The sequence below is a fragment of the Callorhinchus milii genome, unplaced genomic scaffold (genome assembly GCF_018977255.1).
Source record: "Callorhinchus milii isolate IMCB2004 unplaced genomic scaffold, IMCB_Cmil_1.0 Scaffold23, whole genome shotgun sequence".
Classification (NCBI taxonomy): domain Eukaryota; kingdom Metazoa; phylum Chordata; class Chondrichthyes; order Chimaeriformes; family Callorhinchidae; genus Callorhinchus; species Callorhinchus milii.
Genome location: NW_024704764.1, coordinates 8,735,019 through 8,750,099, shown reverse-complemented (window position 1 = coordinate 8,750,099; position 15,081 = coordinate 8,735,019). Strand labels below are relative to the sequence as shown.

Here is a 15,081-nt window from a genome sequence, read left to right as displayed (position 1 = left end):
CCTAAGGTTTCTCCCTGCCCGGGTCCTCTCGCTTGCGAGGCGAGCGCTCCAACTGCCGAGCTCCAGGAAGTGTCACGTGGAAACTTTAATCTTCATCGAGGGACAGGGAGAGAGGAAGAGTCGATCTGCGAGCTTCCCTCGTGGCACATTCCAGAGCAACCTGGGATAACGCCAATCGCTGGCTCGTTGTCTTCCCACTCTAACAGAGGAAATTAATGGTGAGAGCGAGATAAACAGCGAGAAGATTCACTCACTGGTCGGGGAATCAACAAGGGCGACGTAACCCGAAAATGATGATAATTATTATTGTTGGGAGCGGAAAGTAGGAGTTTTATGCGTTTATGTGTTTGGGTTTCGATCGAGAAGAGGGTTGTTTAGGAGATGGGACGTGTTGGCACAAGTGCCTCGTGGAGCTCAGTCAATTGCGTGGTTTAAAAGGAATTAGATAAACACTCGAAGGATGAAAGGTGCGTAACGTCATTTAAGAGGGTGCAATTCTGAAGAGGAACAGTGTAAGAGGGCGCAGGGGGAATGGGATTCGAGTAGATCACTCCAACGGAGGAGGTAGCACCAGCAGAAGCTTCCTGCGCTGCGGTTTCTACGATATATTTCTCGGTGATAGTCAACACGGGTGTTAATAACACATCGCAGGTCACAAGCTTTAATGCCCGCGATGACGAGAGAGAGAGTAACGACAAAATATCTTTGATGTGACAATATAGGCAGATTGTGTGTGTGTGGGTGGGTGGGAAGGGATGATGTGTGTGGGTGGGTGGGTGTGTAGGTGGTGGGGGGGGGGGGCGAAGGGGACCATGTGTGTGTGTGTGTGTGTGGTGTGGGGGTGGGGGGAGGAGGTGGTGGTGGGGAGAGTGTCCAGTGGGTGTGAGCGCGGTTGGGAACAGCGATGCTCTGTTTCCAGTTGATTTGGGATTTGCAGCTCGTGTTCTCTTGGGCCAGATGTGGCCAGGGAGGAGGGGGGGGGGGGGGGGGAGACGGGGGGGCGAATGGCCGGCCGATCGCTCCCGTGTGTGACCATGTACTACTGCGCGGCAATAACCCCACTTGCACTGAGCTCAAGAAATTGGGGGGAGGGCCTGGAGTGGTGGTGGGGGGGTGGGGGGTGATGGGTAAGGGGGGGAAAAGGGGGGGGATGGAGAATTCTTAGCCATAACTAATTCATAAGCCTCGACGTGCCTCGGCAATAAGAAGGGTGATAATCCCTTCCAAAAAAAGCACAACGACGCGATAAATTGGTCACTCCATCCCCGATTTTCTCGTGGGGGCGTTGCTGTGCGCATCCGGGCCACTTGGTGGTTGGGATCGGAAAGGGGGGGATGGGGGTGGGGGGGGGGGGTAGAGTTTAGGAGGGCGGCCGAAGTTACGGTCGAAAAAGGAGGAGGAAGGTCTCGAGACGGGTCTCCCAACCCCCACCCCCCCACCCGCCAACCTCACACTGGAGCGTTGGGTTAACCTGCGGAGACACGGAGCCAAATCTGAGCTCAGTGTTTCTCTCCCGGTTTAGTTTGTTGGTCTCTTTGCCTTACGGTCGCTTTCGCGTCTATCTCCACGTCCTATCTCCCCTCCCTCCCTCCCTCCCTCCCTCCCTCAGTCCCTCCCTCCCTCCCTCCCTCCCTCCGTCCGTCCGTCCCTCCCTCCCTCGCCTCCTCCTCCAAGACCCGTCTCAAGACTTTCCTCTTCTACCGTGACTTTGGTCACCCTCCTACCCCCCCCCACCCACTCCTACCCTCCTTAAAGTCCACCTGAACAGGGCACAGACGGAGACTTCAGTTTAATGGCTCATCCCAAGGACAGTGCCTCCAACAATACAGGCTCCCCCCCACCTCCCCACCCCACCCCTTGCCCCCCCACCCCACCCCTTGCCCCCGCCCCCACCCCACCCTCGTTGTGTCTCAGCCCAGTCCTAGTGATCTCAAAGTCCACACACGGGGCTTGAACCCACGTCCTCCTGAGGCGGAGGCGAGAGGGCGAGAGACTGAGCCGGGCGTGAAGATCTGTTGTTTTTCCCTTTCACCTCCTCTCGATATCCTGAAGCATCGGCTGAAATATTTCTGTTCTCTGACGACATGTTGCTACAAATACCCTTGTTCAGGAAGAGTGTGTGCGTGTGCGTGCGTGCGTACGTGCGTGCGTGTGTGTGTGTGTGTGTGTGCTGTATGCTGTGTGCGTGTGTGTGACGTGATGAGTCAAGGTCTCTGTGCAGTCACTGACTGAGGTGGAGTTTCCTCTCTCTCTGTCAATCGCTGTCTTATCATTGCTGCAACGGAGGGGGTGGGTCCAACCTTTAGGCTGTCGAGGGCCGGATGCCCTGTGCGGTGGTGGGCGCGCGGGTGGTTGGGGGGGCGGGGGCCATTAGCGATAGTTTTGGGGGTTTCCCTTCGGGGAAGATGCCATCACAACATGGTGCGAGTTATTGGAGGGAGGGAGGGAGCGGGTGGGGTCAGATGAAACGGAGGGAGTTGGTGACCCGGCCCTACCTCTTGCCGTGTGGTTCTGCGTGTGGGTCGAAGGTCTCGCAAGATGGCGCGGAGTGAGCGATCAGTGTGCCCGTGGTTGTTGTTGGCGGGCGAGGCTGTCTTAGGTGAGGGTGTGGCTGTTTGCCTCCACTAACCTCGGCTTCCACCAGCAGATTGGTAGCAGTGAACCTGACCCAAGTCCCTATTTTGCCGGAGTTGGCCTACTTTCTGTATTTTTTCTTCCAGTCTTCGTTTCTCCTTTGTTCTGCTCCCAAACTCTCTTCCCTCCCCCCCCCCGTCGGCCCCTTCCTCATCTCTTCAGCCCCTCGGCCACCCCCCACCCCACCCTTTGGAACTCCATCCCACAGTCCCTCCGCCTCTCACACCACCCCACCCCCTCCCCTAATTGCCTCCTTCAAGGTCCGCCTCAAGACCCTCCTCTTCGGCTGTGCTTCGGGTCACCCTCCTTACCCCTACCACCCTCCCTGCCCTCCACCCCCTCCTGATTCCAACCCTCAGCTCAGGTACAGAGCCTTGGGACGTCCTCCCGACGTGAAAGGCAGGTGCTGCGTGACAAGATTTGTTGTTGTTGTCGTTGTTGTTAGGCTAGCGATAGCCAAGGACATCGCTTGTCACTGTCTGGGACGCTCCCCGTTGCTTGTCCGGCTGGGACCGCACCAACCGTTAGGGCTTTGGTTTGCAGCGTTAACCCTGAGCTGAGAGGGGACAACGATAATCAACAACAATCCGAGCATTTGATGTACACTGCAAAGTGGTCATTGATTGTATACCTCGTTGGTGAAACGCGGCAGCGTCCCCCCCGCAAACAGCCGGGGATTGAATTAGCCAATTTTTTTTTTTTTAAGGGGATCGCCACCAAATTCGCCAGTCGACCGACTAACAGCCGGGTTCCGGCTTGCCGCCAGGCACGCGGAGGCGTGGGCGTGGAGTAAGGGAACTTGCCCGGTGTTTCGCCCCTCTCGCTGGCGAAACGAGCGCTCTTAACCGCCGCGAGCTGCAGGACTCTCAACCGCGCTCAGATCTGGGGCACCCGAACCCGAAGCGCACCTCGAACAAATCTGCTGGAGTCACGCTTTTCAATGCTACCGTTGCACATCTATTTATATAAAGGCGGACGCGCGAGTTTTTAATTCCCTCCTCCCGGCAGTGTTCTCTTGACCGCTGCGGGAGGCGTTGCTGTGGAGCGTCCCCTCGGCTCGCGTTCAGTGGCAAAAGGATTCTATTTTTAATTTTGTTCGTGAGGGGCTGAACGTCGTCAAAAAAGATGCCCGTACTCTCATCCCGACCGGACTGTTTTTTTTCCTGATCCAGACTGACGTTCTAACGCAGTGTGGGTTGAGTGGATGGGGCCAGAAACGCTGGATTAATAATAATAATAATAATAATAATAATAATAATAATAATAATAATAATAATAATCCTTGCATTTGATATAGCGCTTTTCACGTCGGGAGGACGTCCCAAAGCGCTTCACAGAACACACTGTAAAGTGAATTGACTGTATATTTGTGGGCGAACGCGGCAGCCAATTGTGCACAGCAATGTCCCACAAAGTGTCGTAGATTGAAAATGACCAATTTATTATTGTTTTTGGTTTTGGAGGGATTATTATTAGGCTCTGTGTGGAGTAAGGAAACTTGCCCGAGGTTTCGCCCTCTGCCTGGAATTGAACCCACGTCTCTCACTTGCAAAGCGAGTGCTCTAACCACTGAGCTACAGGATTGTTGGAGATGCCTTCCGTTCATAATAATCAATCAATAATAATAATAATAATAATAATAATAATGATGATCCTTGCATTTGATGGAGCGTCTGATCACCTCGGAAGGACGTCTCGAAGCGCCTCGCAGGATATTTGCTGCCAAGCGGAGACACTGTGTGTTTGTCGGCGAACACGGCTGCGGGATCGCGCCCGGCGGCGTCGGGCAAACAGCCGTGGTGGATTGAGCGACCGGTTTGATTTGGGGGAGGTTGTCAGCCAGGACAGTGGGAGAGAGGGAGAGAGAGAGAGAGAGAGAGAAGCATCTGCCTTCGAAAAGCGTCCCGGGATTTTTGATGGCCACTTGAACCGGTTGACGGGGAACAGCAGATGGTATCTCTGGCAAAGTAACAGATGCCTCTCTCCTCCCCACCCCTGCTCTCCCCTCCTCTCCCCTCCCCGCCCCTCCTCTCCCCTCCCCGCCCCTCCTCTCCCCTCCCTGCCCCTCCTCTCCCCTCCCCACCCCTCCCCACCCCTCCTCTCCCCTCCCCTCCTCTCCCCCCCACCCCTGCTCTCCCCTCCCCGCCCCTCCTCTCCCCCCCCCGCCCTTCGTCTCCCCTCTCCTACCCCATCTGCCCTCCCGTTTGGGCTCCCACCCTTTTTGAGACGTTCCAATGCTGGAGTGGCCATCTCAAATCCCAGGGTAGGTCTTCAGGATTATTCTCTCAGACCCCGATGTGACTTTCCGGGCTGATTGTTACCTGAAGTCCTTGATTACGGTGAACCCTAAATAAATACCTCTAAATACAAACATAATCCCGCCGTCCTCCCGGGTAATAGGATGTGAGCTTGACATCTCACCTCAAGTAACCTGGAGGTAAGCTTATCTTTAGCTCCATCTAAAGGAGGCTGTGTTGGGGGGTGGGGGGTGGGGGGTGGGGGGGGGGTAGGAAAGGGCTACAGATGGCTTTGCCAGGAAGTCATCTCGCACAGGCACGGATTCTGTTCTTAAAGATAGAGGAAGACCGGGAGGTTGGACAGGAAAACAGATGGTGGGCTTACAATGGCACATTGTTACCAGCAATGCCGACGTCAGTTCCTCTCCCCAACCTCTGGAACTCCCCCCCCCCTCTCTCTCTCTCTCTCTCTCTCTCTTTCTCTACCCTCCGTAACCCTTCCGTCGCGCTCCCCCTCTCTCTCTTTCTGTCTACCTTGGCATTGGTATAATAATAATAATAATAATAATAATAATAATAGGGTCGCTCAATTTGTAGGCAAAGTTTTTGCCGACGTTTGGCGCAGACGCTCACTTTCCCCCTCTCCTCGATTCCTCCCGCCAGGACGGCGCCCGCCAACGTCGGCAGCGGAAGAAGACGGTGTCCTTCAGCAGCATGCCCAGCGACCGGAAGATCAGCAGCACGGCAGCCTGCATCTCCGTCATGCTGGAGGGCTGCGCCATGAAGAAGGTCCGGTCTAACTCCCGGGTCTACAACCGCTACTTCCTCCTGGACTCCGACCTCAGGGCCCTGCGCTGGGAACCGTCCAAGAAAGACTCCGACAAGGCCAAGATCGACATCAAGTCCATCAAGGAGGTGCGCCTGGGCAAGAAGACTCCCGTCCTCCGCAGCAACGGGATCTCCGAGCAGTTTGCGGAGGAGTGCGCCTTCTCCGTTATCTACGGGGAGAACTATGAGTCGTTGGACCTGGTGGCTGGCTCGGCCGACACGGTCAACACCTGGGTGATGGGGCTGAGGTACCTGGTGTCCTACGGCAAGCACACTCTGGACCAGATGATGGACCGAGCAGAGCAGACCAGCCTCCGCACCTCGTGGCTGGAGACGGTGTTTCGGCAAGCGGTGGGCGAGGGGCAGACGGGCTCCCTCTGGCCCGGGCGGTGCAGCTGGTCCAGAGCCTGAGCGGAGGGACCAAGGCCACCAAGATCGAGCTCAAGTTCAAGGAGCTCCTGAAGGCCATGGACAAACCAGGCAGCGAGGTCAGCCTGGCGGCCTTCACGGAAGCCTACTGCGAGCTGTGCACTCGGCCCGAGATCTACTTCCTGCTGGTGCAGTTCTCCAGCAACAAGGAGTACTTGGACTGCAAGGACCTGGTGCTGTTCGTGGAGACGGAGCAAGGCTTGGAGGGCGTCCTGGAGGAGACCTGCCTGGACATCATCCGCAAGTACGAGCTCTCGGAGGAAGGTCGGGAGAGGGGCTTCCTCTGTATCGACGGCTTCACCAACTACCTCCTCTCCCCCGACTGCCACGTCTTCGACCCCCAGCACAGGAGCGTGTGTCAGGACATGTCCCAGCCTCTGTCCCACTACTTCATCAACGCCTCCCACAACGCCTGCCTCTCGGAAGACCACTTCTGGGGGTCCTCGGATATCAGTGGTTACGTGCGCGCCCTGAGGTCGGGCTGCCGAAGCTTGGAGCTGGTGGTCTGGGACGGACCGGGCAACGAGCCCGTGATATACATGGGCCGTTCCACCGTGGGACAGTTGGCCTTCGGAAGCGTCATCGAAGCCATCAACCAGCACGCCTTCGTGGCTTCCGATTACCCGCTCATTCTCTGCCTGGTCACCCACTGCTCGGCCAAACAGCAGAGGGTCATGGCTCAGCACCTCAAAAAAATCCTGGGGGGTAGACTTCACACCGAGCCCCCAGCCCCGGACGAGAATTACCTCCCGTCGCCGGACAAGCTGAAGGGCAAGATTCTCCTGAAAGCTCTCAAGCTTCCTGGGGACTGCCCCGACTCCGAGGCCGAAATCTCGGACGAAGAGGAAGGCGCGGAGATGTGCCGGAGGATGAGGACGATGATGGGGGAGGGGGAGAGGGAGGGCGAGTCGGGAGAGACGCCCGACCGGAAGCTGCGTCTGCGCAGGGAGCTCTCCGACCTGGTCAGCCTGTGCCACTCGACACGGTTCCGGGGCTTCGAGGCTTCGAAACGCGGCCAGAAATACTGGGAGACCTGCTCGTTTGACGAGGTGCTGGCCAGCAAGTTCGCCAACGAGTTGCCCGAGGACCTGGTCAACTACAACAAGAGGTTCCTGTCCAGGGTGTACCCCAGCCCCATGAGGATAGACGCCAGCAACGTGAACCCCCAGGACTATTGGAAGTGTGGGTGCCAGATGGTGTCCATGAACCAGGAGACCCCTGGGCTGATGATGGACCTCAACGCCGGGTGGTTCCAGCAGAACGGAAACTGCGGCTACGTCCTGCGGCCGGCCATCATGAGGGCCGAGGTGTCCTACTTCAGCGCCAACGCCAAGGACTCGCTGCCGGGCGTCTCGGCCCAGCTTCTGCACATCAAGGTGATCAGCGGGCAGCACCTGCCGAAGCCCAAGGGCTCGGCCGCCAAGGGCGACGTGGTGGAGCCTTACGTGTGCCTGGAGATCCACGGCATCCCCTCGGACTGCGCCGAGCAGCGGACCAGGACGGACGGGCAGAACGGCGACTGTCCCGTGTTCGACGAGAGCTTCGAGTTCCAGATCAACCTGCCCGAGCTTGCCGTGCTGCGATTCATGGTGCTGGACGACGATTACATCGGGGACGAGTTCATCGGTCAGTACACCGTGCCCTTCGAGTGCCTGCAGCCCGGCTACCGGCACCTGCCCCTGCAGGCCCTGGGCGGGGAGGTCCTGCCTCATGCCACCCTCTTCGTCCACGTGGCCATCACCGACCGCCGGGGAGGGGGCAAGCCCCACAAGAGGGGCCTCTCCGTGCGCAAGGGCAGGAGGGCCAGGGAGTACACCGCCACCAAGACCGTGGGCGTCAAGGCCGTCGACGAGGCGTGTAGAGCCGCCGCTCAGCCCCTGAGGGAAGCCACCGACCTCCGGGAAAACGTCCAGGTTAGCGTCATATAGCAGCAAATAGCAGCTGCCTCAACAACAACAACATATATCTGTGTGGCTCTCGTTGACGCGTGGGTCTGGGGTCAGGGGGGGTAAGAGAGGGGAGGGGAAGGGGGGGTGGCAAGGTCGAAGAGGAGGGTCTTGAGGCGGGACTTGAAGGAGGCTAAGGAGGGGGTGAGGCGGAGTGATTGGGGGATGGAATTCCAGAGGTTGGGGGCAGAGTGGCTGAAGGCTCTCCCGCCAATGGTGGGGCCGGTGGGTCGGTTCGGGGGGGGGGGGGTGTGGTGGGGGACGCGGAGTAGGTCGGGAGCCGACCGAGCGGAGGGAGCGAGCGGGTGGGTTGGGGGGGGGGGGGAGGGGGTTAGGGGGCCTCGCGGAAGTGGGGTGGGGCGAGGCGAGGCCGCGGAGGGCTTTGTGGGGCGAGAGGATCGGGATCAGGTCATCGCGACGTCTCAAAGCGCTCCGCGGGGATCAAGTGGAGCGGCCGCGCGGTTTGTGGGCGAAGCTGCTGCTGCCCACGGGCGGCTCGGAGGTTGCGGGGGGTTGGGGGTGGGGGAGGGGCTTTACGGGGGAGCGTTCGATTAACGCCGCGCGTCTCTCTGCTCCGCGCAGAACGCCATGGTTTCGTTTAAGGAGCTGTGCGGGCTGACGCCTGTGGCTAACATGAAGCAGTGTGTGCTGACCCTGTCCTCCTGGCTGCTGAACGGCAGCGACAACGGCGTGTCGGTGACGGTGGACCTCAGCGAGGAGTACCCCTCCATGGAAGCCCAAGGACCGGTCCCCGAGCTCCTCAAGAAGGTTTTGGCCGCGTACGAGACGGTACGTTACGTTCGGTAAATATACCCCACCCCCCCACCCCCGGTGGGGCAATTAACCTCGGAACTCAAAAAAAACAGTGTAAAGTGCCGCGGAGTGACGTCCGTGAGACTTGCGCCCACAGAATATACGGTCAAAATCGCCTGACAGCGTATATATATATGTGTATATATTCCTGTGAAGCGCTCTTGAGACGTCTCGAAGACGCGATGAGGCGCTCCGTCAAATGCAAAGGTTATCAGCGCCGTTCCGACAGCAATCCTTTAGCGTTCGACTGGCGGCGTCTTATCGCGCGTCACCTGAAAAGGGCTTTGCAGGATCGTGTGTGGTGACTGTGTGTTAGCCAGGATTCTGGGGGGCGGGCGGGGGGTGGGGGGGAGGGGTGCGAGACGGGTGGAAATAAAATCCAGTCACTACAGTTGAGGAGGTTCGTCTTGTCTTGTCGTCCGTGGATTTCTTTCTTGTCCTTCGTCTTCCTTCGCAGATGGTGCAGGCGAGTAAGACGCTGATCGATTCTGCGGATGGTGTGTACGTGAAGATAATGCAGGCGCAGAGGGCCGGTGAGTCACGCCGCGGGCCGCAGCGCGCGCCCTCTTTACCCGTGGAGTGCTGTTAGATGCACTCCCCTCGCAAAGCGAGAGGACCCGGGTTCCATTCCTCTGCCCTCCGCTTTCTCCTGACTCTGTTGAGCTTTGCCATAAAAAAAGAGAGAGAGAGACTCTCTCGCGAGGTCTGCTCTCAGTGTCGGGCTTTTGCGCTCGAATCATTTTGATAACCGGGGTATTAATATTAACGATGATAATCCTCACGTGTTTCGGATCACGCGCTACGAATGTCAAGACGGTCTCCAACTCGCCTCACGGGTCATCGCTGTTGGAAGGAGAGACCGCGTATCAAGTCGTTTAGGCCCTTAGGCTTCATTACGTTGCATTGTGCGCGAAAGTTATTACGAATAGTAATAGTAATAATTACCGTTGCGTCTGACGCGGCGCCTCATCACCTCTTCGCGGCGTCTCAAAGCGCTCCGCAGAATCTACTGTCGAGTGTCGCGACGGTGTATTTCGTGGGCGAAACGCGGCAGCGTTCCCCCCCCCTCCCCTTCCCCCCGCGAAACAGTCGTGGATTTTTTGAAGGGATCATTACCTCCGGAAGAGCGATCGATTGACAACCGGGTTCCTAATGGCTGCTGAGTCAACAGAGGCGTGTGCGTGCGCGCGTGTGTGCTTGTGTGCTTGTGCGTGTGCGCGCGCGTGTGCGCGTGTGCTGGAGTAGGGAAATTTCCCTCGGGCTTCTGCCCTTTTGTGGGTCCTTCAAGCAGAGCCTCTGGGGTTTCGTACAACCTTCAAAGTCAGTGCTGTATATCCTTGACCTCGTTACAGTCTCCTCCAGCAGTTCCCAGTTTAGAACATAAGAATCGCTCGGGGAAAGCAAACCAAGGTCCACTCCGTTCCCCTCCCACCCTCCTGGCGGTCACGTGCACATGTCGTGTCCCAAACTGTGTACCGCATCCCCAGATAAGAGCAATAATAATAATAATAATAATAATAATAATAACCCTGGCATTCGACACGGCGGCTTATCGCGCCTTCGGGACGTCTCAAAGCGCTTCGCGGGATGCACTGCGGAGTGGCGCGTACTGTGTATTTCGTGTGTCTCGCCGCGTCCAACGGGCCAAGAAGGCAATCGATGGACTCCGAGACGGGCTGCGGTGAATGGGACGGTGCCCTTGACCTCCGGGGCTGTTCGCTGGCTGCGGTCCAGCCGGACGGATAGGATTAAGCCCTGAGCTCACTTGGCTGCTGAAAGGTGCCGAGTGGAAACTGATGCGCGTGTTGTAAGCCACACTTACCGACGGGCACGAGACCGGCACACTCAACCCCTGATACACTTGGCACTGGTTGGCCCCGAATATTTTGTGAAGGGTGCCTCGGATCCCCCCCACCCCCCCCCACCACCCCCCGAGAGAGAGCGAGAGAGAGAGAGAGAGAGAGAGAGAGAAAACTCTGTTGTGATGTACAAAGGGAAACCTTTGTGGCTGCCTTTAATATTTAACGTTAAACTTAGTCGACTGCTTTTTTATCAGTGCAGCTTATAAATAATCGCGTACAAAACTGGGGCATTTGCTTCTGCTTAGAACCCAAGTATAAATGTTTAATCAGAGATTTATTCCGTCATCCACTTGTCAGTGTGTCCTGTCTCTCGATCGCTAAACCCTGAGCAAATACCCAGACGTATATCGGCCTCTCACACGAAGGGGGGGGGAAGGAGCGGAGAGGCACCAGAATGTATCTTGAAGCTTAATTTCCGAAATAATAATGATCATAACCCCTTTCGTTTGACCCGGGCGCCTGACCGCGTCTTCGAGGCGTCCCAAAGCGCTTCACGGGGCGACGCCGTTAAACTGAATCGAACCGCGCGTGTTTATCGCGGGCGAAACGCGGCGGCCGATCGCGCGCGGCGGTCGCGGACGGAGTGACCGGTTTTTTTTTCGGGGTGGGAAGGGTTATTACCCCCGGAACGGAAAAGCGATCCGCCGATCGACTAACAACCGGGTCCCAACTCGCTGCTGGGTTAACCGAGGCGTGTGCGTGCGTGGGCGCGTGTGTCTGTGCGTGTGCGTGCGGAGTAAGGAAACTTGCCCAATGTGTGGCTTTGACAGGGAATCGAACGCAGGTCCTCTCGCCCTCTCAACCGCCTCCGACCGACGCCGCCGCGTTGCCGGTCGTTCCTGTGGAGGGTTTTGATTCGTTTCTTTCTTTCGGTCCTCCCGTCGCAGGTCTGGATTTCCACGAAGATTTGCACAGAATGGGAGCGAAGGAGGGGCTGAAAGGGCGGAAGCTGCAGAAAGCTTTTGAGAGCTTTGCGTGGAACATCACCGTACTGAAGGCAAGTGGCCCCCGATTCCGGGCAGTCGGTAGCGTGATCGCTCGGCGCCCACGCTCGCCCCCCCCAACCGTTGCGCCCAACGTGCAGCTCCCTTTTCCGGCCGGAGGACGTCCCAACGGCAGTAACGACCCTCGCGTTCGATCCGACCCCTTCCGGGCGGCTCGAAGCCCTTCGCGGGACGCGCTGCAAGGGTGTAGTGACTGTGCGTTTTGAGGCCCAAAGGAAAATAAGACGCGTCTCGACAAGATTCTGCGATCGACTCTTTATTTCGTTGGGCGCTGTCAACCTTGTGGCTCAGATCCCGGCGGGTCATCTGAGCGTAAATGGGTCGATTTGTACAGCTATAGAGTTTGGGGAAGGGCTACAGCGTGTGCGCGCGTGTGTGTGTCTGTGTGTGTGTGTGCGTGTGTGTGTACGTATGCGCGCGTGTGTCTGTGTGTGTGTGTGCGCGTGTGTATGTGTGTGTGTGTGTCTGTGTGTGTGTGTGCGTCTGTGTGTGTGCGTGTGTGTGTACGTATGCGCGCGCGTGTCTGTGTGTCTGTGTGTGTGTGCGCGCGTGTCTGTGTGTGTGGATACGTATGAGTGTGTGTGTATATCTGTGCGCAATAATAGTCCCTCCAAAACAAAAGCAATAATAAATTGGTCATTTTCAATCTATGACTGTTTGTGGGACATTGCTGTGCGCAATTGGCTGCCGCGTTCGCCCACAAATATACAGTCAATTCACTTTACAGTGTGTTCTGTGAAGCGCTTTGGGACGTCCTCCCGACGGGAAAAGCGCTATATCAAATGCGAGGATTTATTATTATTATTATTATCTGTGTGTGTGTACGCGCGTGTGTGTGTGCTGCCTCTCTGTGGCTTCTTTAAGCTATTGCACCTTTGTTCCTGCTTGAAAGTGTCACTCCACACACACACTCACACACACACACACACTCTCACACTCACACACACTCACACACACACACACTCTCTCACACACACACACACACACACTCACACACACACACACACTCTCACACTCACACACACTCACACACACAAACATTCAGACACACTCACACACACTCTCTCACACACAAACACACACACACACACAAACGGCCGTGGACTGAACGACCAAATTATTGTTGTCGTTTTTGTTGGAGGGGTTGTTACCCCCCAAGAAAAGCGAACCTCCGATTGACTAACGACCGGGTTCCTAATTACTGCTCGAGGAAGCAGAGGCGCGTGTGTGTGTGTGTGCGTGTGCGTGTGCGTGTGCGCGCATGTGCGTGTGTGTGTGTGTGTGTGTGTGTGCGTGTGCGTGTGAGTGTGTGTGTGTGGAGTAAGGACACTTGCCCAACATTTCGCCTCGACCCGGGTCCTCTTGTCTGTGGGGCGAGCGCTCTAACTACTACTCTACAGGTTTGAGGAGGTGGGGAGGTTGGTGTGTGTGTGTGTGTGTGTGTGTGTGTGCGTGTGTGTGTGTGCGTGTGCGTGTGTGTCCTGTCCCCCCCCCGCCCCGTCCCCCCGTCCCCGCCCCGGAATCTCCCACCGCCAAAGCTGTAAGACGTCACACTGAAGGTCTCAGGGGTTTCGGACTTCGCAGCCGGTTGTAAAACAGGTCCATCGGAGGTTCGCTCTCGCTCACCTGCGGAGCGGAAAAGGCTCACGTTGGTTCTAAACCCGAGGTGGGGGGGGGGGGGGGGGGAACGACGTCCTCACACCGAGTGATGCAACCGGGGTATGTAGTAATAACAAAGTAATAATCCTGCCGTTTTGAAGACGCCATAAGGCGCTGTGTCCAATGCAAGGATCATTACATTATTATTATTATTATTATTCAGGCGGACGTCAAAGACTCCGCGACGCCATTTGACATGGCTGCTGGTCTCTCCTGACTGTCCACCGGATAGATCCATCAAACCCATTTGACGGCTGCTTGTGAGAGAGAGAGAGAGAGAGAGAGAGAGAGAGGGCAGAAGGCTGTGTGGTTTTTTTTTGGCAGCAGAACTAGTCAGAGCAAAGCTTGATAGTAATTACAGTGAAGCACTTTCAGACGTTTTAATGTGATAAGGAGCTATAAAAATGAAAGTTCTTCTCTTTTTTTTTTGGCACTTACTGCCCCGGAGCGAGAACTCAGTGGAGACTAATTGGATAAAGAGGGATGAAAAGGATGTAGTGTTTATTCCGTCTTTGACGCGCGTGGACGCTCACCGTCGAGCTTCGAGAGGAAAATTGCTGAGAATTTCTTGTGTGCTTTCTGTTTTGCCTCTGTCTGTCTGTCTGTCTGTCTGTCTGTCTGTCTGTCTGTCTGTCTGTCTGTCTGTCTGTCTGTCTGTCTGTCTGTGTCTGTCTGTCTGTCTGTCTGTCTGTGTCTGTTTGTCTGTCTGTCTGTCTGTCTGTCTGTCTCTGTCTCTGTCTGTCTGTATCTCTGTCTCTCTCTCTCTGTACCTCTCTCTGTATCTCTGTCTCTCTCTCTCTCTCTCTCTCTCTGTATCTCTCTCTGTCTCTCTCTCTCTGTCTCTGTCTCTTTCTCTCTCTGTCTCCGTCTCTTTCCCTCTCCCCTCGGAGGGAAATGCACCCACGATCTTCCAGAATGCCCGAACAGGCTCGAAGGGCTGAATGGCCGACTCCTGCTCCTATTGTCCGTGCCGTCGGTCTGCGAATTGCCTCTCTGAATGTGCTCTCTCTCTCTCCCTCTCTCTCTCTCTCACACATTCTCTCTCTTGCTGCGTGTTGCAGGGACAAGCGGATCTGCTGAAACAAGCCAAGAGCGAGGCGTTGGACAACATCAGGCAGATCCACTACACAGCGCTGTCGTGTGGGATCAGTAAGAATGGCTCAGCGTCTCCCGACCTGTTCAGACCCCGGACAGCCCTGGACGCCATCCCTGAGAGTGAGAGCACAAGTGACACCGGCTCCTACTGACCGCCCGCCAGCTCTCACAGTGACGAGGGACCGAGGAGGGGAGGGGAGGGGAGAGGAGGGGAAGGGAGAGGAGGGGAGGGGCGGGGAGAGGAGGGGGGAGGAGAGGAGGGGAGCTGTATAGTAATACAGACACACACAACCCGCGTCCGCACGCAAATGCAGACACGCCCCCAGACGCGGATACAGAAAATACTCACGTCCGCACCCGGACGCGCACCTGGGAACGCAACTACAAGAGCGCCCGCACACGCATGTGTACGCGAACGCAGGCCCCAGGCCCACGCATACACGCACGCACGCACACAGACACATGCACATGCACATGCACGCAAGTACCAGAGTACAGCCACACTCAAATGCATACGGATGGACGCAGACAGACCACTCACGTGCACCACACACACACACACATACTCACGCAC

General features: G+C 56.8%; 1 protein-coding gene across 1 annotated transcript in view; it reads left to right on the top strand.

Moving 5' to 3' along the window:
* Positions 1–14,694, top strand: part of si:ch211-210g13.5 (inactive phospholipase C-like protein 2) — a 29,793-nt gene extending 15,099 nt beyond the window's left edge. Inside the window, 6 exon segments of the mRNA XM_042343353.1 lie at positions 5,535–6,060; positions 6,063–8,041; positions 8,657–8,863; positions 9,345–9,420; positions 11,637–11,746; positions 14,474–14,694. Of these exon segments, the coding sequence (XP_042199287.1) occupies positions 5,535–6,060; positions 6,063–8,041; positions 8,657–8,863; positions 9,345–9,420; positions 11,637–11,746; positions 14,474–14,659 (3,084 nt within the window). The 3' untranslated portion in view covers positions 14,660–14,694.
* Positions 14,695–15,081: the final 387 nt, after the last annotated feature.